The 20,258-nt window shown below is 41.4% G+C and overlaps 7 protein-coding genes across 7 annotated transcripts; 2 read left to right on the top strand and 5 right to left on the bottom strand.

Annotated features, from left to right (window-relative positions):
- Positions 1–46: 46 nt before the first annotated feature.
- On the bottom strand, positions 47–792 carry LOC140799036 (17.6 kDa class I heat shock protein-like). The gene is made up of 2 exons (XM_073153150.1): positions 585–792; positions 47–463 (listed from the first exon to the last, which is right to left on the bottom strand). The coding sequence occupies exons 1-2, from the start codon at positions 784–786 to the stop codon at positions 195–197; spliced, it is 471 nt and encodes a 156-aa protein (XP_073009251.1). The 5' UTR covers positions 787–792; the 3' UTR covers positions 47–194.
- Positions 793–1,178: 386 nt separating this feature from the next.
- On the bottom strand, positions 1,179–3,637 carry LOC140799345 (laccase-14-like). The gene is made up of 6 exons (XM_073153650.1): positions 3,525–3,637; positions 3,208–3,359; positions 2,844–3,088; positions 2,627–2,755; positions 1,537–2,532; positions 1,179–1,412 (listed from the first exon to the last, which is right to left on the bottom strand). The coding sequence occupies exons 1-6, from the start codon at positions 3,627–3,629 to the stop codon at positions 1,279–1,281; spliced, it is 1,761 nt and encodes a 586-aa protein (XP_073009751.1). The 5' UTR covers positions 3,630–3,637; the 3' UTR covers positions 1,179–1,278.
- Positions 3,638–5,099: 1,462 nt separating this feature from the next.
- On the top strand, positions 5,100–8,754 carry LOC140802784 (uncharacterized). The gene is made up of 10 exons (XM_073158408.1): positions 5,100–5,298; positions 5,793–5,888; positions 6,056–6,130; positions 6,455–6,523; positions 6,882–6,958; positions 7,288–7,376; positions 7,451–7,580; positions 8,025–8,115; positions 8,251–8,316; positions 8,399–8,754. The coding sequence occupies exons 1-10, from the start codon at positions 5,137–5,139 to the stop codon at positions 8,516–8,518; spliced, it is 975 nt and encodes a 324-aa protein (XP_073014509.1). The 5' UTR covers positions 5,100–5,136; the 3' UTR covers positions 8,519–8,754.
- A 543-nt stretch (positions 8,755–9,297) lies between these two features.
- LOC140802786 (stress enhanced protein 2, chloroplastic) lies at positions 9,298–10,399 on the bottom strand. The gene is made up of 2 exons (XM_073158410.1): positions 9,930–10,399; positions 9,298–9,835 (listed from the first exon to the last, which is right to left on the bottom strand). The coding sequence occupies exons 1-2, from the start codon at positions 10,350–10,352 to the stop codon at positions 9,566–9,568; spliced, it is 693 nt and encodes a 230-aa protein (XP_073014511.1). The 5' UTR covers positions 10,353–10,399; the 3' UTR covers positions 9,298–9,565.
- Positions 10,400–11,215: 816 nt separating this feature from the next.
- Positions 11,216–13,161, bottom strand: LOC140802785 (protein MIZU-KUSSEI 1-like). The gene is made up of 2 exons (XM_073158409.1): positions 12,527–13,161; positions 11,216–11,724 (listed from the first exon to the last, which is right to left on the bottom strand). The coding sequence occupies exons 1-2, from the start codon at positions 13,083–13,085 to the stop codon at positions 11,372–11,374; spliced, it is 912 nt and encodes a 303-aa protein (XP_073014510.1). The 5' UTR covers positions 13,086–13,161; the 3' UTR covers positions 11,216–11,371.
- A 596-nt stretch (positions 13,162–13,757) lies between these two features.
- LOC140797331 (uncharacterized) lies at positions 13,758–14,198 on the bottom strand. The gene has a single exon (XM_073150730.1). It carries the CDS (start codon positions 14,196–14,198, stop codon positions 13,758–13,760), a length of 441 nt encoding a protein of 146 aa, XP_073006831.1.
- Positions 14,199–16,904: 2,706 nt separating this feature from the next.
- On the top strand, positions 16,905–19,892 carry LOC140802149 (anthocyanin 5-aromatic acyltransferase-like). The gene is made up of 2 exons (XM_073157595.1): positions 16,905–17,750; positions 19,070–19,892. The coding sequence occupies exons 1-2, from the start codon at positions 17,088–17,090 to the stop codon at positions 19,733–19,735; spliced, it is 1,329 nt and encodes a 442-aa protein (XP_073013696.1). The 5' UTR covers positions 16,905–17,087; the 3' UTR covers positions 19,736–19,892.
- The last annotated feature ends 366 nt before the right edge of the window (positions 19,893–20,258 follow it).

Raw genomic sequence — 20,258 nt, 5'->3', positions numbered from 1 at the left:
GCATGCAGTAATACCAAGAACCAAAACCTTAAGTAATACTTACACATTCATACAAACGATATGATAGATAAGGACAAACTCAAAAGTTAAGCCACTGCACCATTTCACTTACAACCCACCCGCGTATCGTAGCTCCATATAGACATAGAACTACGATAACATTATTCTCAGACGTAGATATATATAACCTTCAACTAAGCTATGTCGATGGCTCTAACGTTGCGTGATGGCTGGGCCTCCTCCTTCGGTATGACGACGTTAAGCACACCGTTTTCCATGGTACACTTGATCTCGTCCATCTTCGCGTTATCCGGCAACCTGAACCGCCTCGTGAATTTACCTCTGCGCCTCTCCATGCGGTGCCACGTGTCCCCTTTCTCCTCCTCCTCCTTGGTCCTCTCTCCGCTAATCCGGAGCACGTTCCCGTCCTCCACCTCCACCTTCACCTCCTCCTTCTTTAACCCTGCAAGCACACCTCAACCGCGGGGAGAGTAAGATACAAGTCAACCTTAATAGAATATTACTTTTGGTGTGTGTGTGTGTGTGTGTGTGTGTGTGTGTGTGAGTGAGAGAGAGAGAGGAACCGGGAAGGTCAGCAGTGATGATGTGTGCTTTCTCGGTCTCGCACCAGTCCACGTTGGTGCGGGCGATCGCGGTGGTATCGTCACTGCCGGTGCTTCTACCGGTGTTCCACACCCCGCTGGTGCCGCTGAAAGGGTCCCACAAATCCGCGGTGAAGGGGTCGAAAACACCCCGCCCTCCGATCCAAGGTATGAGAGAAGACATAGTGATCAACAATGAACGGTTCTAAATGAAGCACGAGGCTATTTATATACCTTGTGGTATACAGGAGCTTGACAAGTGTACACTCTACGCTTGGCATGACTGGGGGACTGGATGCCACGTCCATCGTGAAGCTTGACACGTAGGTAGATACGTGCCACGTTATTCGCGTAAAGGAATCGGATCAACGGTGGAGTTATCCGTGAGTTGTTCGGTTACTAGGCTTGGCCTTTCTCATGAAGTTTAATCTTGAACGCAAGTTATTATGGACATTAACTTCTGATAGTCCTGAGCTTGAATTAGCTCACTTGTGATCACTATTAACGTAGTAGCCATTCAACGGTTGCTCTGCAGAGATCGTCTTCATAGTTATACGAAAGGATAAGATCAGAGTGTAGAAATAGGAGATGTAATTACTTATTTGCTTATAAGAAATTATTCCAATTCACCACCAAAGGTTACTCTGACTTAAACAGATTAATCATTTGATATGTTTCAGCAACCTGGCATATTTGCAGGTGGACGACCAAGGCCTAAACTATGTCTCTGTACCGTACTTTTCACTATAAGCGCCATGCTCATGCCCGCCATTTGATGATGCTGAAAGTGACAATGCAACATCCAAACACCTGCCAAATTTGCACAGAAGAGAGTTGGAAACATGAACCATCAACTATGAACATTCTAAGTAGTTGACACAAAGGTGCGTGCATGCATGCAAAAATTAAGTTTCAAGAACTTAGCAAAGCTTACCAGGATTGTCAGCAATGAATCTGATTGTAGCCCATCCATTCTTTGGAACTGCTAAGGTCGACATCTCCGGCGGATTGACGAGGTTGTACCGAAGAGGGTCCTTCTCAGGGTCGAAATTGCCGAAACCCCATCCAACAACGTAGAAGCTGTGTCCATGAAGATGCATCGGATGGCTTTCACCAGATACTAAACTAGTTCCTTGGAAAATAATCTCCACAGCTGAATCAACCTCCAACACCTTCACCTTAGTTGCCGACTGTGGTGCCGATTGCATATCATCCATGCTATGGCCTGTGTAGTTAAACTTGATCATTGGTTCTCCAGGGAAATCATCATCATAAACACCTTGTAGCTCATAGAAGTATGCTTGCAGTATGTCGACGCTGGGCTGTACAAAGCTTATATTGTTGATGCTGGCCAAATTTCTCATGCCCATCATTCCATCACATGTCATATGGCCACCACAATCACCCAAATTCTGCGAGAGAACGAAGAAGAGATGCTCGTCGACCTTCTTCGGAATCTTAATTTGGTGTATATTGGCTGCAAGACCTGCCAAGTGACTGGTGAAGTTGTTAGCTGCATGTGAATCATTGTAAGCAGGGAGGGAGGGAAATATAGGAGACGATGGCAATTTGCAACTAGAGCCACTGTATTGGAAGTATGCTGTGGTTATTGTTTTCTCAGGCATTGGTCCCATTGACCCCATAGAATCCATCTGTTTCATATCTCCCATGGACCCCATTCCATTATCATAAGCACTGGCTGCCATGACATATTGGCCAGGAGGCTGGTTGGCTTCCAATAAGACATCCATAGTCTGGCCAGGGGAGATCATGATATGGTCAGTGGGCAGAGGTTTCGTGTAGCTTCCATCGATCCCAACAAGCGTCATTCGGTGTCGAGCAATGGCAAAGAAGAGCTGCTCATCCATAGCTGCATTGATGATCCTGAGGAGATATCTTTTCCCTTGTTCCACCGCCATCTTAAAAGTTTCTATTGAGTACCAACAGCAAAGGGATAATAAATATCTTGCAATATGGATGCTATACGAAGATGTATTGACTTTCTCTATCTAATCGATCAATACCTGATTTTGAGCAAGGATATAGATAACCAGGCTTCCCATTTATAGTATAAGCATCAGAATGCTGTGGGTCTCCTCCCATTTTACCTGCACGTCCGTATATCTCCAACACATCCTTGTTCCACCACTCCCCTGCACAAGAGAGGACTCAGAATTCATCTAAGAACAGCAACAACTGCCTTAAGGAACAGATATATAGAGGTTTGGGAAAGGAGTATACCAAGAACAATTGGCATTTGGTGATCTGGTTTCGCGAATGGATACGTGAGATGTCGACGAGGATACACGACGATAGCACCATGAACAGTCGCCCGTGCCCCCTGATCATGCGCGTGCCACCAAAGAGTTCCTTCTTCGCTCGAGAACTTAACCTCGTAGGTGAAGTCCCGACCAGGTTGAATCGGGCACTGTGTGATATAGGCTGCACCGTCTGACCATGGATTCCCATACTGCTTCACTCCATGCCTGAAATTTTTAAGGAAAGAGTTAATTAGATGTAGATTTTAATTCTTTAAGCATTGAAAGGACACTGAGGAAACGAAAAATAGAGCAAGATATAGGAAGAGAAGGATAAAGATGAAGACCAATGGATGGTGATGTTGTGCTTAGCCTTGTTATAGACTCTCACAACTAAAGTGTCTCCACGGTGGGCACTCAGTGTAGGCCCCGGGAATTTTCCGTTTACAGTGAGGATGTCCTTCGTCCTACAGAGACGAGTGTAAGAAGTTGATCCAACCTGCAAGGAGTTCGGAGTTAAAAAGATATTGTGAGTGAAAACAGAATTAAAAAAAAAAACGTATTCTTAGGGATCAAAATCAATACACTCCTAGTCCTGGACAAAAGAAAGAAACGGATTCAAGTGATTAGCAATAAGAAATAGAGAAGAAAACAGGTAACTTACAACGAAATCGTGGTGGTATGTCTTCCCGCTGTCTGAAATAGAACTAAATCCGGCAGGTAGGAAGACAACCATCACAAGCACCACGGACAACATTGACTGCAGCATAGTAGCTTTCTTCACTCTCAAAAACCAAATCCTTTCTAAATATAAGAGAAGTATGAGATGTTAATATATCGACTCATTTGCTCCCTTTGCTAGCAATCACAGAGATAGAGATATCTGAGTGCCTTGGTGAAGAGAGAGAGACACACACACATCAAAGGGATGATGGAGTCCAATCCCACTTGAAATTTAGGTACGAGTAAGACCCTCGTGATAGCAACTAATTCAGTTACAAGATTCTCTAGTTTAGCACCAAAAACAAACGAACAAATTACGACTAATTAAAGTACGACTCTTGGCCGGCGTAGCCTAACGATCTGGGAATTGGATGAAGACATGAGATTTTTCTTAGAGGCAAAAAAATAAAACTAAAATGAAGAAGAAGAAGAAGAAGAAAGAAATGAGAGAAAGGACAGAGCAAGAAATAAACAAATAAGAGAGATGGGGACTATGACAAAGAAGAGGCCCTTCGTGTTACCGGGGTTACATAAGCCCACAGGAAAACAGGAAAAAGGAGCGCAGTAGTGGCTATGCCGGATTCCAGGTAAGGCCTTTATTTCTTTACCGATAAAGTAATGCTCTTAGTGGATAAAAGGGCCTTATGCGTTATGCGTTTCAAAATGTAACTGTTATTTCCTCTCAAAAAAGAGACCAAAGCTTGCATATGTTATCTTACATGGAGAGGAGAAGAGAATAGATCGCGGGGGGCTGGTAAAGAGAGAGAGATGTCCATGGTAAGCGCTTTTATCATGGGAGCTGCATATGTAACTGACCCCGTTCATTGAAACGTTAAAGTGACGTTAGAACGTAGTATAAGTACTAAATTAGTTTAGTTACATTTATTTTTTAAATAAAAATAAGCTAACTTACATCAATTTAGGTAAATATGGTGTTGGGACACAAATTAGTATAATGGTAAAACAATAATAAATTTAAGATCTATTTTGGTAAATAATTAAAATATATTTTATTTAGTAGATGGATGAAGAGAGAAAAGTGAAGAGAGAGAATGATTGAAATAAGAATTAATTAAAGTGATACATTTTTAAATAATAAAATAATAATTGAATTTGTTGATAAAGATAATTTAAGCGAATAGGGGGAGACGAGACTCACGAGCAACACTTAACCAACAACTGACATCTTGAATCCCTCTTAGCGTTACCATTTTGTTGGTATTTTTCATCTTGTTGGTTATTTACATATCTATTTTCTTTTCTTCATTGTTATTGAGAGGTGAATCAAGATACTTGAGGTTGTTTAGTGCTTGTTTTTGTAGTAATACAATTAACTTTTCTTTTAAAGAGAGAGAATTGATCCAAGAAAGGATTGGGTAGGGCTCAGTGGACAGTGGGCTCCTGTTTATTACGGGTTTGACCAAGTTGTGCGAGTAACGGATTCGGATGCGGGCTTGGACCCAACGATGCCATGGGGTTATATAAAAGGATATTCCTCGCGCCAAACGTTATCCCTTCTCTCACTTCCAACGGTGGGAGAGTTTCGAAGAGAGATGGTGATCTCCCTTGCAATCCCTTCCTCTTTCATAAACCCTAGATTTCCTTTCCTCGATGGCCAGCCGAGGTTCTCAGAGACACATAGGAAATGGCGGATTAGATCTTCTTCAGCTGCTCCAGGGATTGATCTGAAGGACCTTGAAGCTGCGATTGAGAAGGTTATTTTCTAATTTTTTAAATTGTTGCTGGATCCTGCACTTGTGCACTGTCTTATTGGCTTGTAATCTGTGTAAACACATAAGATATTTCTTTAAGGTTTGAGTTCAGACACATGCCCTGCGAATTGGGGAGGAAAATATTTGTCCTGGCTGGAGACCAGAGTGTTGCCATGGTTTTTCCTGATCCTACTTAAAATTAGAGTACTAGTGATCCGATTGCTTGGATCTTAAGAAAGGGCTCTGTTTGGATCCTTGTTCTCTAGTGGAGATTTCACATGTCAGTTATTCGGTCATTCCACATCCTTAATATCATGTGGACTGTCTAACTGTCTCTTATAATGCAAGACAAAGTGTGGTAATTGTTGTTGAACTTTTAGGCATTTAAGAAAAATCAACTGCATGCACCATTTCAATGTTGCATAAATGTGAATAATCAATTTATATTTGGAACTAATTTGATTCTCTGAGAATGACTTCTTTCTTTGTAAATGCAGAAAAACAGTGATGCTGTTAAAGAGGCACTTGATCAGTTGGCTGCACTTGGTTGGGCCAAGCAATGGAGTTCTCAACCTTATGTGTCACGGCGTACGGTCAGTCCACCATTTCAAAATTACTAAGCTAGTGCTGCTTAAACACTAGACACATTAACAAACATATGCATCCATGTACATTAATCACAAATATGTACTCACTGCTTGATACATGTGTCTATATGGATGCTGTAACTATTATCAGACAGTCATGAAATTGAATACAGACATCTCTGCGGGAGCTGACAACTCTTGGAATAAAAAATGCGGAGAATCTAGCAATTCCAAGCGTTAGAAATGATGTAAGCCTTCTGATGTGACTAACTCCTCTTACTAGCTGCTGTTTCCTTTCCTGCAGTTCTGCACTCTCAATTTCAAGTTTTGTCACGAAGGCCAATATGGAACTTCCATTTAGTGCCACAAGACATGATTTCATTTTAATTGGATTGATATATTCTTTTAATTGAATGTATGGATCGCTGGTAAAGCATTTTGACTACGTGCATCCAGATCATTAGTCTTAAAAGTAGAATTTTGATGATTCCTTATCACATCAGTTACTTGCTTCATTAATTGTTCCGTACATTGTTGTTGTTTAACCTTTTTGGTTGTTTATTCGGTTGCAGGCAGCCTTTTTATTTACAGTAGTAGGGACCACAGGCTTTCTGGGTGTCATTGCTGGCCAGCTTCCTGGGGTACTTGTTAATGCCTTCTTTTGATTAAGAACTTATACTTTACGCACGATTCTTTGTCCCATTCGTTGTAGAAGTAGTATTGCCAATTGATTATCATACCTACCTTTAGATTAAGTTTTGCGTGACATATGCCATATTAGATGCATTCATTCACAATGTGTTCCAAGTTATTTTTTGGCTTTTAATATACCTGACCGTGCAGGAAGGTTGCCTTTCATTGTTATGACTTATGACCTCGTGTGCACTTACTCTGTAGCATTGAATTTACGAAAGGAATCTAGATACCTTGTTATATCAATTTTCAAAGTTCATCTTATAGTGAGTCTAGAACTTCTTATATTGATGTCATGATTTGCAGGACTGGGGTTTCTTTGTGCCTTACTTAATTGGAAGTATTTCATTGATAGTTTTGGCTGTGGGAAGCATTTCTCCAGGGTATGATTTCATCTGTGTTAATCTTGAAGTTAGATCCTTGAGCCTTTTTGATATTGGTAGACGAATTATTAAAAGACTTTGTTTAGTCTTGATGGTTGGTATTCTTTGGATTTAATATTTCAAAAAGAAACTGAGGCCAATGTATCATAAATCAAAACATGCAACCTATATTCATGAATTTGTAGAAGGTAGACCTGCTTCTCCATGCCAGAGTTTCAGCTTAACCCCTCCATAGGTGATTGATTAATCGCCTAATACTCGATCTGATGAGATCAAATCGAATTTATAGAAATGCTGAAGTCCAGTACTTACCTTCTATATTGTTGCAGTCTTCTTCAGGCCGCAATAGGTGGATTTTCTTCATTTTTTCCAGATTACCAAGACAGAATTGCTAGACATGAAGCTGCACACTTTTTAGGTACCCCTTTGAGCTCTATACAGTTACCTGGATGTGGATGTCAGCATACTGATAAAGTTTATGTTGTAAATTAGTTGCTTACTTAGTTGGCCTACCAATATTGGGGTATTCGCTGGACATCGGAAAAGAGCATGTCAATTTGGTTGATGAGAGGTTGCAAAAGTTGATATACAGTGGGCAGCTTGATGATAAGGAATTGGACAGGTACATGTAGATGTTAAGCAAAAACTATCTAATATAAGTAGGTGAACATTGTCTTCAAGTAAACTTGATTCATGTTGTGTAGTATTCCTATGCTCCTTGATTAACCTCGTAAGCATGACTGATGTCACATTATCCTGCCTAAGTTCCATCAGTGTGCATGTATGTTGCCAAGGACTTGATTGTTTGATTTGCTATAGCTAGATAAATTATCTCTAGTATCAAAATAATGGTCATTTGAATTTTCCATTAGTGTTGTCATTTCAACATCATTAATTCCATATTGCCATATCCTCTGAAAGATCATAATCCTGATCAGTTTTTTCACATAAAATCAATCATTCATTTCATTGTTGAGTGCACTCCTTATGAGGTATGTTGGTAGAAGGTGATCTAAGCATGATTATACAATTCAGACCCATGTTATCTCATTCTAACTGTCACCAGGTTGGCTGTTGTAACAATGGCTGGGCTAGCTGCTGAAGGTCTGAAATATGACAAGGTTGTTGGCCAATCAGCAGATCTTTTCACGCTGCAGGTACTCAAGTTTCTTATCTCCATCTTGCTTACATTGCTGCTGGTTTCTATAAATCAACTGTGTCCCACTGCCCCTCCATTAGATTAGGTTGAGGTTTTGAACACTGCTGAGAATTACCTATTTCTTTCAATATAGAGATTTATAAACAGGAGCAGGCCACAAATCAGGAAAGAGCAGCAACAGAACCTTACCAGATGGGCTGTAAGTTCCATCAAGTTATATATATACCAGTATCTGCAGGATATATTGTATATTAATTCTTAGGAGAGCTTCCAAAATGTAGGTGTTGTTTGCTGCATCACTTCTGAAGAACAATGCGGTAGCCCATGAAGCTCTTATGTCTGTAATGGCGAAAAAGGCTAGTGTTCTGGAGTGCATTAAAGCAATAGAGAATGCTGCTTAATGTTGCCCGTTCAGTCTCCAACAAAGATGAATGAACCCCTTCAAGATTGTTGCACCTTTGTCACAGTATGATTAATGTAGACTTCTATTCTTTCATGAGGTAAAGAAAGATTCCTCTTAAAGCCCTATTGCTTATCTCTTCTGGAGAAAGGAATTGTTCTGTTTTCCTTCTCACGAGATGTATGTGATTTTACCTTTCTATTAAAGCACTTGGTAATCAAGCCAAATATTGAAAGACGGAACTCTTGGCAAAATATTTTTTAAAACAGACTATTTTTTTCTGTCCTCGTAGTAAGTAGTATGATCTTATTTTGCTCAATACTTGTCAACCCCCAAAACCAACTCAATTAAAGAACCGAAAGCATGCTTCACTGCAATGTGTCATTAGTTTTTGTTACTTCTCTTCGTTTTATCTCCAAACTGCTGCAAACTTTTAGCCGTCTAATTTATTCTTTTATAATCTTCAGATGTTAGGTGCAGTTAAACTTTTTGTTTGTTTGTTTGTCCTAAGAACAATGATGGATGTAATGAAGAGATCATGCATTTGTATAGAGGCCACTAATCCTGCAAATTCTTGTGGGTGCCCAAAGAAGTTAAACCTGCTAAAAGTGACAGAAAATTGCCAGTTTATCCCTGCAACTCTACTTCTTTCCATTGCAAGAGCTGACGGCTTGGAGCAGATCATGTTGCAATATCAATACAAGGAAATTCTTCTAAAGTCCTCGATTATAGACCTTAAATAGTATCATTCATCTGAAATGATTTGGCAATATAAAAACATTCTCTACAGTATAAAATCTTCTATATTTAATGGACAGCCGAGTAGACTAGCTAGCTATCAACCCGGCTAGTAGTAAAATCTCCAATATTTACAGGGCCTTTTCCGACCCAAGTATTAGTATATCATTCTATATATTTTAAGGTTTTTATAGCACATAATACCACTACCAAACCTTCTTCATCTAATTCTCTCTCTCTCTCTCTCTCTCTCTCTCTCTCTCTCTACGTATATAATACTATCCATCCAAACTCTAGTAACAGGCATCCGCTATATCTCATCGGACCAATCACTGAGATCGCTCTCGTAGAACAAGGCCTCAACGAGGTTGTCGATGAGGGAGTCGACGAAGGTGTTGCATCCCAAGTTAAAGATCTGACCAATCCTATGGCGAGCTCTGGAGAACCATGCGAACGTGGCAGCGCACGCGACGACGGCCACGCAGACCCCGACTGCCTCCGTGATCTGTTGGACTTCCAGCTTCTTGAAGAGGGAGTCGCCGGTCACCACCTCGATCGACACCGCAGCCGCAAACGCGATCTTGGAGAGAGCAAAGGCAATGATCAAAAACGAATTAGATTCTTCTATGTTATATCCAGTGAGAAGAAATAGAATGAGGCTGGATTGCGCTCACCATCGCGAGGCGTCCGGAGACGATTTCGAAGTCCTGGCTCTTCCGCGAGCTCTCGATGTAATCGGCGAGGGAGGCGAAGAACGGGGAGGTATCGTCGGCATCCCTCGGAGTCCTCACCACCAGATCGCGCGCGCCGGATCCGTACGACCTCAGGGTGCACAGCCGCGGCTGGAGCACGATCTTCCCGCCCTCCGACGAGGGGTCCGCGGACCTCAGCCTCGGAATCGGCGCCGCCGATCCAGGTCTCTGCGGCGCCAGCTCGCAAAAGATCGCCCGAGCGGAGGCGGCGGCGGCGGCGGCCATCGGCAAGGGCGGCGTAGGAATCGCCGAGTAAAAAGAGGAGGAGAGAGGTATTGGAAGAGGAAGACGAATGGTAAAAGGTTCTTGGAATCTCCTCCTAAAGAAAGTTGGTTTAATCAACATTGATGGGCGGGTTGTTTCGACGAGATTGAGTCACTCGAGGTGCGGTTTACCGCTACCTCATACAGTCATACTTCTAATTTGGTCAGAAAGAGTATAGCTCATTTGTTTTGTTTTTTAGGTGACCCGGTCGAATCTATTATGATAAAACTATATTGCATATAAAATTTAATGGATGTAAACATTCAAGTTGGGCGGTGACGGGATCCGGATAGTTTGGGCTGTCCTCTTTAGCGGTGTTCTAGGAATCCACGTTACGTTGGAGTGAGACCATTCGTGGGGATAAACCTGGGTAATTAGGTGAATGGGTTCCTCTCGTCGTGGCTCGTCTCCCCACGCAACAGTTCCTTTCACCTCTCAAGGCTATCACCTGCCCTTCGATCTTGATCTGACGGTGAAATTAATTGGCGAAAGTTATATCCAATTATTCGGCTGCATCCAGGCTTCCAGGAACTTTTTTGAGGACGTCAACCGACCGCGTATCCCTGTGAATTAGGGCCAAGTCCTTATTATGGCAGTGGATTTGCTTGGGGTGAAGTTCTCTATCCTTATTCAACCTAATCTCTTTGCATTTGGACGGCTTGGATCCAAATTGTTTGAATTCCGTGCTTAAATGTCAATGGTCTGGTCGTGTCCTACCATCTTGCGACAGGAAGGATGGAATTTTTAAGAACACTATGTGAGCGTGGACTTAGTTCCTTAGAATGATTAGCTTAAGAGTAAGAAGCTTTAGATTTTTCTTTTCTTTTTGTTTTTGTATGGGCTTCTGATATCAGCAACTTATTTGTTATCTCACTGACATTATTGATGACAATGAGTTATTCCGAAGTACAATCATTTTCAAAACACAGTATTAGAAAAGGATAAAGACATGCAATAACATCAATACTGCTTCACAAACAATATTCCCATGAGCTCCTCCTACATTCTATGCAACTATCGTCCGGCCATCACAACATTTAACTTACTCGAACCATCACCGTCCGTTCGATCGACACCAATCAAACAGCTATAATAAAAGCTTAGATCCTGACAAAAAAGATGGTAAATTCCGGACCGTTTCCCCCTTCGGGACTCATCATGTATAACGTCTCGGAGTCCTTGGAGCCCACGACATGCTCGAAGAAAGCTCTCACGTAAGCCATCTCCGCGTCCGGGCCCTCCGTCTCCGACTTACCGGGCATCACCCCGGCCCCCATGGACACCGGCTTAAGCGTCTCCATCACCGCCAAGTCCTCCTCCGTCGCCTCCCTCCTCACCCCGTAACCACTCTTCTTCCCGTTGCAGAACATCGTCCAAAGCGGCTCCTCCAGGAGTTTGCCTTGGTCTCTCACGCCGTGCTGCTTCTCGCACTCGAGTGCAACACGGACCATACCTGCATAAGCTCTGAAAGGATTAAAATCACCATTTCTTTTTAACAATTTAAGTTTTTTTTAAAAAAAAAATTACATAGTGAATTAACATGATATCAAATACGAAGTATAAATATAAATGCGGCGGGCGATTGCAGTTTAGGGCTCAACATAGTTATAAGCTACTCTCGTTTTTTCACACTTAAATAGTGTATATCTAATTGGATTTAGTTGATTTTACTGTTTTGTTGTAATCCAGGGACGGTAGTATCATCATTATCTATTTTCATACATTTCAAATTAAAATTTTCATAAAACTATAATAAAAGATGTTAATTGAGTATACCTTATGTAAATTGACAGAAATATGACAGATTTTTTATTATTATTTGTAGTGGATAGATGAAGTATACCCAAATAATATTATTATATATTTTCTTGGCCTATGTTTTTCGAAAAATGTGTCCAAATTTTAATCCAAGCCTTTATATATGTAATACCATTTACGACTATAATACTTTTATATTACTAGCCAACCTCAAACGAGTTTAAAACACAATCACATCACCTGACATGATAGAGCTTAATCCTATTTTGAGAAAATCATGTTACTAAGGATATTGAGTTACACAACATGATTAAGGGCACTCTAAACATGATTAGAACGGAAAAAGTGTCACAAAGTACGGAATAAAATCTAGTAGGAGTTTGAAGAAAATTTCCTACTTTAAAATGGTGGCTATTAGTTAAGATAATATACAACCATAAAATTTCTATTGGGAGAATTTTAGGAGACTTAATAAATATAAAGTATGTCATCATAACCTGAACCCAATTCTCTCAGCAGCGCGTGGGTCTGCAACGCGAGCTCGACGACGAGGGAGGGGAGGCAGCGAGGAGTTTGCTGGAGCGAGAGGCTGACGCGGCCCTTGCGGTATCCGAATAGTGTGCCGGTCACGCGGGTGGTGGAGGAGGAGGAGGCGCGGTGAAAGTTGGAAGAGTTGGAGGCGAAGGGGTGGTGGTGGAAGTCGGAGGAGGAGGGGTGGTTGAAGGAAGAGGACGGCGGCTTGCAAGCGGAAGGTAGGCGCGAGCATTTGGGCGTGAACACGGGGAAAGTGCGGCAAAGCGAGCGGAAGAGGCGGAGAGGGCGAGAGAAGGGAGGGGGGGCGCGGCGGCGAGGGGGTTCGATGAGGGAGAATGTCGCGGTGGCGGTGGATGGTGTAGAGGTTGGGGTTTGGAGCATTGGTTGGTCGGGTTGGTCGGGTTGGTCGGAGCACTCACCGTTGTTGGTGTTTGGGTCAGCCATTGCCGTTGGGGTTGTATTGAGCTCAATGTCTTCATCTTGCTCGTTGGGAGAAGGGAATGGGTGGATGGGGTTCCCCATTGTTGATTGATTGAAGCGGAGGCGGAAGACGGTGGAAGGATAGAGATAGTTTTCTCTCTCTCGTTCTCGATCTTCTTATGCGATGCTGTTTCCTTTGTTTTTTGATGGTTAGTTTGTTGGTTTTGCTTCTCATTTGACGGTTAGTTTCTGGTCGTTGGTCCAGGAACTGGTAAGAGCTGGTTGTTGCTATTTTGGTGACGAGTGCTACCAAACTCGGGTAATAACTCGCCTTCGATGTCGCTTGACCGCTTATTTCACACAGCCCGAGGGATATTATGGTGAGCAGCGGCGATGATCGTTGCAATACGCTCTCTTATTCCACCAAATCAAGAAGATCGAGTCGGTCATGTTTAGATGCAACCTAACTGAAAGGTTATGGTTCTTGACAGGAAGATCTAGAAGCCTAACATGCTAATTTAGAAAATTAAGACATTAGTTAATGCACATACGCTATATATGTACCTCAGAAATAAGGATTAATTTTATAAATGATTTCCACTTATATAATGGTAAATGATTATATCACCAACCATTACAGCACAAACCTCTCTCAAGAACTAACCAACCAGTTAACTACTATGGTCTGTCTCGTATTCTTCTATCACGTAACTTACCTCACTTGCTATAATATCCTTCGGAGTACGTATTTAAAAAAGCATCACCCACTTTCCTTCAGTAGAGAAGGCTAGAAGACGAAGGAAGAGTAGCCGAATGGCGAAAACTCTGCAAGATGGCTGCAATGGTCATCGAATCATCATCTCCATCCTCCATGGAGCTCATCTCAGACAAGTATCCCTCGCTCTCTTCAGGCGAAGGAGACGGCGGCGGCGGCGGCGGCGGTGGGGGTGGCGAAGGAGGAGCCAAGAAAGGATAGTAGAAATTAGTGCGAGCCCTCGCTAGCCCACTAAAGGATATAGCTGATAGATCATAAGCTAGTGCTGCTTCCTCTGCTGTATCAAAAGTCCCTAGCCAGTGCCTCTCCTTGGTGTAAGGGTTCCTGATCTCCGCCGCATACCGGCCCCAGGGTCGACGTCGGACACCGAGGTACTCGCTCGATGCCCTAGAACGCCGTCTCCGGTTACGATGCGTGATTACTTGAGGAATGTCTGCCATATATCTTATGGTGATATCTTAGTATGTCTATGTAAATCTTGAGGTTCTTGGAGTATGAAGAAGTGTAGGGTTTCTCTCTGTATATGTATATATAAATAGGTGGAAGAGGATCCAGGTAGTGTTGAGCTGTAACTGAAGTGAGACTGTTAATAATGAGTACATCTGCACTTTGATTCTGCACGCTACTATGGAAAGTCGTAATCGTAGCGAGGTTAAATTTCTATTAGGGAAAAAAGTGTTGTGTTTTTGTATGTATTTAATCGGAGGCAAAAGGTGGGTAATTATGTGTTGGAAAGTATTGAGGGTGAGTTGGGCAGGTGAGTTGCAGAGGCCACTATAGGATTAATAAATGGAGGTAATGGTCGAATTTGCTCCTCTAATGGTTGGTTATGGGTCTCTTTTCTCCTTGTTTTCCTCGACATGATAAGACCATGATGGCCATTTCCCGCAAATCACTGCTTACCAATGACGCATTGGTACTTGCCACACACACCCCTCTCTCTCTCTCTCTCTCTCTCTCTCTCTCTCTCTCTCTCTCTCTCTCTCTCTCTCTCTCTCTCTCTCTCTCTCTCTCAATCTCCCATGTTACAAAAACTTACACCATGCACACTATAATGTTAATTGGGTATTATTGCAATTTTGTTTTACCATACCATGGATATCAATAAGCATGAAAATATTGGTTTCTCTTCAGATAGCATTAATAGAATTTTGCTTGGGATCAATTTAGTCAAATTTATAACAAAAAATTGGGGGCGTAAGCTCATTTATTCAATCAATATAACGGAGATAGCTAATATATAATTTAGTCAAGGAACTCGGAGGTGAATCTTTATCAACTTTATGTGTTACAAACTATGGACACCTTTCTGGTGAAACTACCTGGCATGTCCAGCCAACATACCACTAGATGCATGATCCAAACTCGAAAGGACTCATGTCCCCCATACTCCTATGGGCTATTTATCATAGTAACCTAAAACTTTTATATATCTAGTGAATGAGATCCCAAAGTCCAGCAAGCTTATGTATGTCTCTCCTGTCTTAGACCTCATGGCTGTTTGTGTATCAATTTGAGGGACCACCAACTCCTACTAGAATTTAGGGCATCTTTCTATAAGTGGGGAGCAACCTTCCCTCTCTCTATGGGTGTGAAGCTGTGGAAAGATAATTGTTTCAGGAGTTGGTTCCACTAGTATTAAAGAAGGTCTTTCAAATAATGAAAACTGTACTTGCAAATTCTCTGGGTAAAAGTTTTAGTCACAATTCTGTGGGTATTGCACCCCACTGGCCTTACAATTAGGAAGGCATTTGCTTAAATAGGTCTTGGCCATGGCATTTAATTTATGGGGGTATATATATTTAGCTAATTAAGTAGGCATGTCCCTTTGAGACTGCCCCTCGAATGCTAAATAAAGAAGATATAACAATGTACGCTCTCTGATGAATGAAGTATGGACATCCCAATATAGTTATTAAGAATAACGTAGGCATTCATCAAGAGAACAAAAGTGTCTTCATTTTTTTTTCTTTCTAAATTTGAGCTATAAGAGCAGGAGGTGAGAGAAGAGATGGCAACAAAGCTTGTGTTAAAATATAAAATATTTAAAATAAAGAACCTTATTTTTTGTTTTTATTACTATTTATAACTCAGCTATATAAATATTAATCGTTTAGCTCTATATTTACTTTTAATATCTTAAAACATCACGAGTTAGTTTTACTTTAATAATAAGTATATTCCGTTACCTTAAAAAATTATTATTATATTGAAGATATTTACCTTTACAATTTACAACATTATCTTGGCCATTTTTTGTTTCAATTCTTTTGAAATACTTTTAAACTTTAGACTTTAATATCTTAGAACTACCTGATAATGAAAGTTTTCAAATCAGATTGAGGTTGAGATGCCGATGTAGGATTAATTAAATCTTCGCCCTCCAATTGCGATTCTATATAATCAAAGTAATTCCTATTGAAGAGAATTTGCTAATTTGAAGAGTAAAAATCTTGAAACATTTGAGAGATTAGAGAATTTGAGAATGTGTGATAAATTTAAAAAATGTATCATATATTTATAAGCACGAGAAAAATTAAAATTACCAAATGCCCCTACAAACTAGTTGTTTATTTATGTTAAAAGGGTAAAATGGTAGAAAAAAAGTAGAGGTCCTATTTTGCTAATTTTCAAAAAAAAATTTAAGCTATTTCTATAATATTTTAAATATATTTTTTAAATATTTCTATTCTTCTCTTTAAAAAAAAGTATATTGAAAAAAAAAATAAATAGTACATATTGGGCTGATATGTAATGGGAGAGGTGGGCTAAAAAAATTATAAAACGGTACAGTGTACAATTTTTTTTTAGTTTTCAATATAGCAGGACGGGCAAACTTCACCGGCGAGTTTCCGGGCCGAGCCAGGGCGGGCAAAGGGTTGACATGTGCCACCACCCGTTGATTGTTAAGACTCGGGCCAGACCGGCCCAAACCAGGCCGGGTACGGGCGGGCTGGGCCCATAATCACGTCTAATCACGTCACAATTGCCACGATATTGAGCGGACGCAGAAATCTTACGGTGACCAACCTCATTGTCTTGTTCACAAAAAGAGAAAAAGACATCGATCAGAGTCTGGGTCCTGATTCAATATATCGTCCAACCTCCTCCACTGGCTACTGAACGATACAATAGTGGTGCCGTGTCAAAGCGCACTGCTTTATATTCAAATGACTTTCTTGCTTCCTGACGCTAAATATTACTCGTTGCCATCTTTCATATATTTCTACATCCTATAAACGCACAAGCTCTTACAAATCCAACGTTGCTTCTTCCGTCCTCTTTGGCTATTCACATCGTCTCTTTTTCGTCTTATAATACTGTATGCAATGTCGATCCAGGTGAGAATTCTTAACGTTGCTCACGTCTCCCTCCCCGAATCGCCAACCCCACCAAACGACCGCATCGCGCTCTCAATCTTCGACGTCCCTTGGCTCCCACTCCCCCCGATCCAACGGCTCATATTCTACGACGACACCTCCTTGCTCCCCTCCTTTCCCTCCCTCCTCCAATCCCTCAAATCTTCCCTCTCCTCCACGCTACTCCACTTCTCCCCCCTCGCCGGTAAGATCACATACCTCCCTGCCAGCGGTGACGTCATCATCGACTCCTCTGCCGCAGCCGTCGGCGACGGCGTCGCCTTTCTCGAGGCAGAGGCCGACGGCGACATCCACAGGCTCGCCCGCGACGAGGAGCCAGACGTGGAGGCGTACTTGAAGCTCGTGCCGTGTCTGGACGCAGGGAAGCTGCCGGCGCCGGTGTTGTCCGTGCAGGTGACGAAGTTTGCCGGCGGCGGGGTGGCGCTCGGATTCTCCGTCCATCACATGGTAGCTGACGGCAAGGCGTTGTGGAGGTTCCTTGAGGCATGGACGGCGTGCTGCCGCGGCGGGCCACCTGTTGAGGCGACGTTTGACCGGGCGGTCATCAGACACCCGAGGGAGGAGGAGATCGTGCGGCGGTTATTGCATAGTTTCGGGTCGGCTTTACCGGTGGTAAGTTCGCATGCATGTAGAGAAAGTTTAAGCGGTGTCTCTGGACTCCGGACTACTTCCTTGCACTCATATATACAGGTACACATGTTATGCGATATTAGCCTGAGATATTTTCGTTTCGCAGCCCTATTTTTAACAAATAACAATATAAAAGTTCATATTCTCTTATATATAAAATTTAGAGGTTTAAATTACTCCAGGAACATTTTAGATAATATTTTGGCTTTAAAAAAAGCACAATAATACCATTAATCATCATATTAATTTAAAAATATAGTGATTATTATAACATTTGAGAAGTTCTCAGTTGTAAATGGTAATTTGTGTAGAGATATGAAACAGTTTATCTATCTGTTGGGATTTTTATATAATTGACACTAAGAAATTTTAGAATATCATAATTGACACAGAAATTATTGTTTTATTTCAAAAATGTTATTCCATTAATCATGATAAAAACACAATCGTATTAAAAAAAACTAATTTGCCATTGCATAGATAATTTAAAATGATTTAAAAGTAATTATCATTACTATAGTATAACGAAAAATATTTTCTTTTATGTCAGAGTATAAATATTGATAAATAATTTATATTCTAAACTTTAAAAGATAAGATATTTTAGTTATTTATATATGTTTGCTAATTTTAATAATATGTTAGAAAATTTTCTGTTAAAAATTAATTGTAACAATTTAAAAGGGTCAAAAAAATTTAATAGTGATTCTAATATTTTAAAAAAAATGTAACCATAATTATAATATTTTTTTGACAATTATGCAAAAATCTATTTTTTCTTTTTTGAAAATGTTTGATCTATTACCAACAAACTCTAATAGGTACGCTCGAATCAAAAATAATTTTTATGAAAAAAATTATTTAATAATTTGATAGGCTTGATGAAATGGCTCAATAGTTTGACTCAATTAGTGCTCAACAATGCAGTTGGTTAGAGGAGCTAACTCATAATGTTAGGACATATTTATCAGGCCAATAGTGTTGCACAGATAGAGTTAAATACGTGGAGCGGTAGGCGAGTAGCTATCGACTATGGTTGGCTCACCTCATTTGCATTTGTACTGAGTGAGGTCGCAAATACGTCACACGAAGCAAATCGCTGAATCAGTAGTGCAGGGAAAGGAATCTCGACGCGTCTCGTGGACGATATGTCCGTTGGATTTCATTTGCAAGGATCACTCGCCGATTTAATTTGCCCTGCATGCCCTTAGACGGTTCAAGATATTCCATGATATTGAGTATTAATATGCACTAATTTTCTGCTAACAATCTAGTGAAGTGATCTTATGCTCTGTAAACAGATCACCACGCATCCGGGAGTCTCCACTGAAGGCCGCTTCCAACTATCGCGTCGAACCTTCGTTGTCGGCTTCGAAACCATCCACTCTCTAAAGCATCGAATACTACTCCACGACAACCCTCCTCCTTCCACCTTCGTCGCCATCTCCGCCAAGATCTGGATCGCGTTCGTCCGGTCCAAATCCTTCAACCCTACCGACGACGTCCACCTTGCCTTCCTCGCCGACTGCCGGGCCCGGCTCGACCCACCGGTCGACGAGAGGTATTTCGGTAACTGCGTAAAAGGTTGCTTCGCTAGGGCCATTGTAGCGGATCTTTTAGGCGAGGACGGACTATTCGTGGCCTGCTTGGCGATCCAGAAGGCAATCCGAGAATCTTTAGAGGTCGCGTTGGCTGGATGCGAGGATTGGATGGAGAAATTTGCTGGGTTGCCCTCTGGGAGGGTGGTGAACGTGGCGGCTTCGCCGCGGTTTAAAGTGTACGAGCTGTCGGACTTCGGATGGGGCAAACCGAGCCGGGTGGAGTTGGTTTCGATGAATCGCGACGGCGAGGTGGTTTTGGTCGGTGCGAGGGAAGAGGGAAGGGTTCAGATTTCGGTGGCCCTTGATCGAATGCATATGGAGGCGTTTAAGAATTACTTAATTTATGATGGAGCAAATGGATGGTGAATAAGTTGCACCAAAAGTAAAATAGGTCCTTTCTTAAGCATCTTTTGAAAAGGTTTTTAAAGCTTTAACTTTGTGAATTGATAAGCTTTGGTTGGCGTTTTTGGTGAGTTCGAGCCTAGCTTCTAGAAATACCCAAGTAAAAATATTGTGCTCTCGAGATTGATCTGCTCCTCTCCGTAGGATCACTGATCCGTGTACGACGTGTAGAGCTAAAGGTGGCCGGCTTCACTGTTTCTGTCAACAAATGAACAAAAAAATCTTCTTGGAAGAGAACGTATTCAGTCCCTGGCGGACACGTAAGACGGTCAAGAGAGTCATCGAGAAAGCATTAATTATGAGACGGGCACTACATCGGAACCCCACATCACGTGGACGATGACGCTAGAATAGCGAAATATAAGCGATAAAATAAGGAGTTTTTTTTTAAAATTATATCCTTAAAAAAATCTCCAATTTACTCGTATACCTCTCCAATTTATATTAACACGTTTTTTTTCAAAATAAATCTTAATCTTAATAATTT

This window comes from Typha latifolia, chromosome 1 (genome assembly GCF_019914945.1).
Source record: "Typha latifolia isolate L0001 chromosome 1, TyphaL0001v2, whole genome shotgun sequence".
NCBI lineage: Eukaryota > Viridiplantae > Streptophyta > Magnoliopsida > Poales > Typhaceae > Typha > Typha latifolia.
This window is presented reverse-complemented; position numbering and strand designations above follow the sequence as displayed.

Bases quoted from the DNA above. Each gene is read 5' to 3' on its own strand.
- LOC140799345 (XM_073153650.1), bottom strand. From the start codon at position 3,629: ATGCTGCAGTCAATGTTGTCCGTGGTGCTTGTGATGGTTGTCTTCCTA. The intron at 3,360-3,524 runs GTAAGTTACCTG...AACTCCTTGCAG, and splicing joins CATACCACCACGATTTCGTT to GTTGGATCAACTTCTTACAC. The intron at 3,089-3,207 runs GTCTTCATCTTT...TAAAAATTTCAG, and splicing joins CACAACATCACCATCCATTG to GCATGGAGTGAAGCAGTATG.
- LOC140802149 (XM_073157595.1), top strand. From the start codon at position 17,088: ATGTCGATCCAGGTGAGAATTCTTAACGTTGCTCACGTCTCCCTCCCC. The intron at 17,751-19,069 runs GTAAGTTCGCAT...CTCTGTAAACAG, and splicing joins TCGGGTCGGCTTTACCGGTG to ATCACCACGCATCCGGGAGT.
- LOC140799036 (XM_073153150.1), bottom strand. From the start codon at position 786: ATGTCTTCTCTCATACCTTGGATCGGAGGGCGGGGTGTTTTCGACCCC. The intron at 464-584 runs GTTCCTCTCTCT...GTGTGCTTGCAG, and splicing joins CATCACTGCTGACCTTCCCG to GGTTAAAGAAGGAGGAGGTG.
- LOC140802785 (XM_073158409.1), bottom strand. From the start codon at position 13,085: ATGGGGAACCCCATCCACCCATTCCCTTCTCCCAACGAGCAAGATGAA. The intron at 11,725-12,526 runs GTTATGATGACA...GAGCTTATGCAG, and splicing joins GCTGAGAGAATTGGGTTCAG to GTATGGTCCGTGTTGCACTC.
- LOC140797331 (XM_073150730.1), bottom strand. From the start codon at position 14,198: ATGGCAGACATTCCTCAAGTAATCACGCATCGTAACCGGAGACGGCGT.
- LOC140802786 (XM_073158410.1), bottom strand. From the start codon at position 10,352: ATGTTGATTAAACCAACTTTCTTTAGGAGGAGATTCCAAGAACCTTTT. The intron at 9,836-9,929 runs GTGAGCGCAATC...GCTCTCTCCAAG, and splicing joins TCTCCGGACGCCTCGCGATG to ATCGCGTTTGCGGCTGCGGT.
- LOC140802784 (XM_073158408.1), top strand. From the start codon at position 5,137: ATGGTGATCTCCCTTGCAATCCCTTCCTCTTTCATAAACCCTAGATTT. The intron at 5,889-6,055 runs GTCAGTCCACCA...AATTGAATACAG, and splicing joins CTTATGTGTCACGGCGTACG to ACATCTCTGCGGGAGCTGAC. The intron at 8,317-8,398 runs GTAAGTTCCATC...TCCAAAATGTAG, and splicing joins AGAACCTTACCAGATGGGCT to GTGTTGTTTGCTGCATCACT.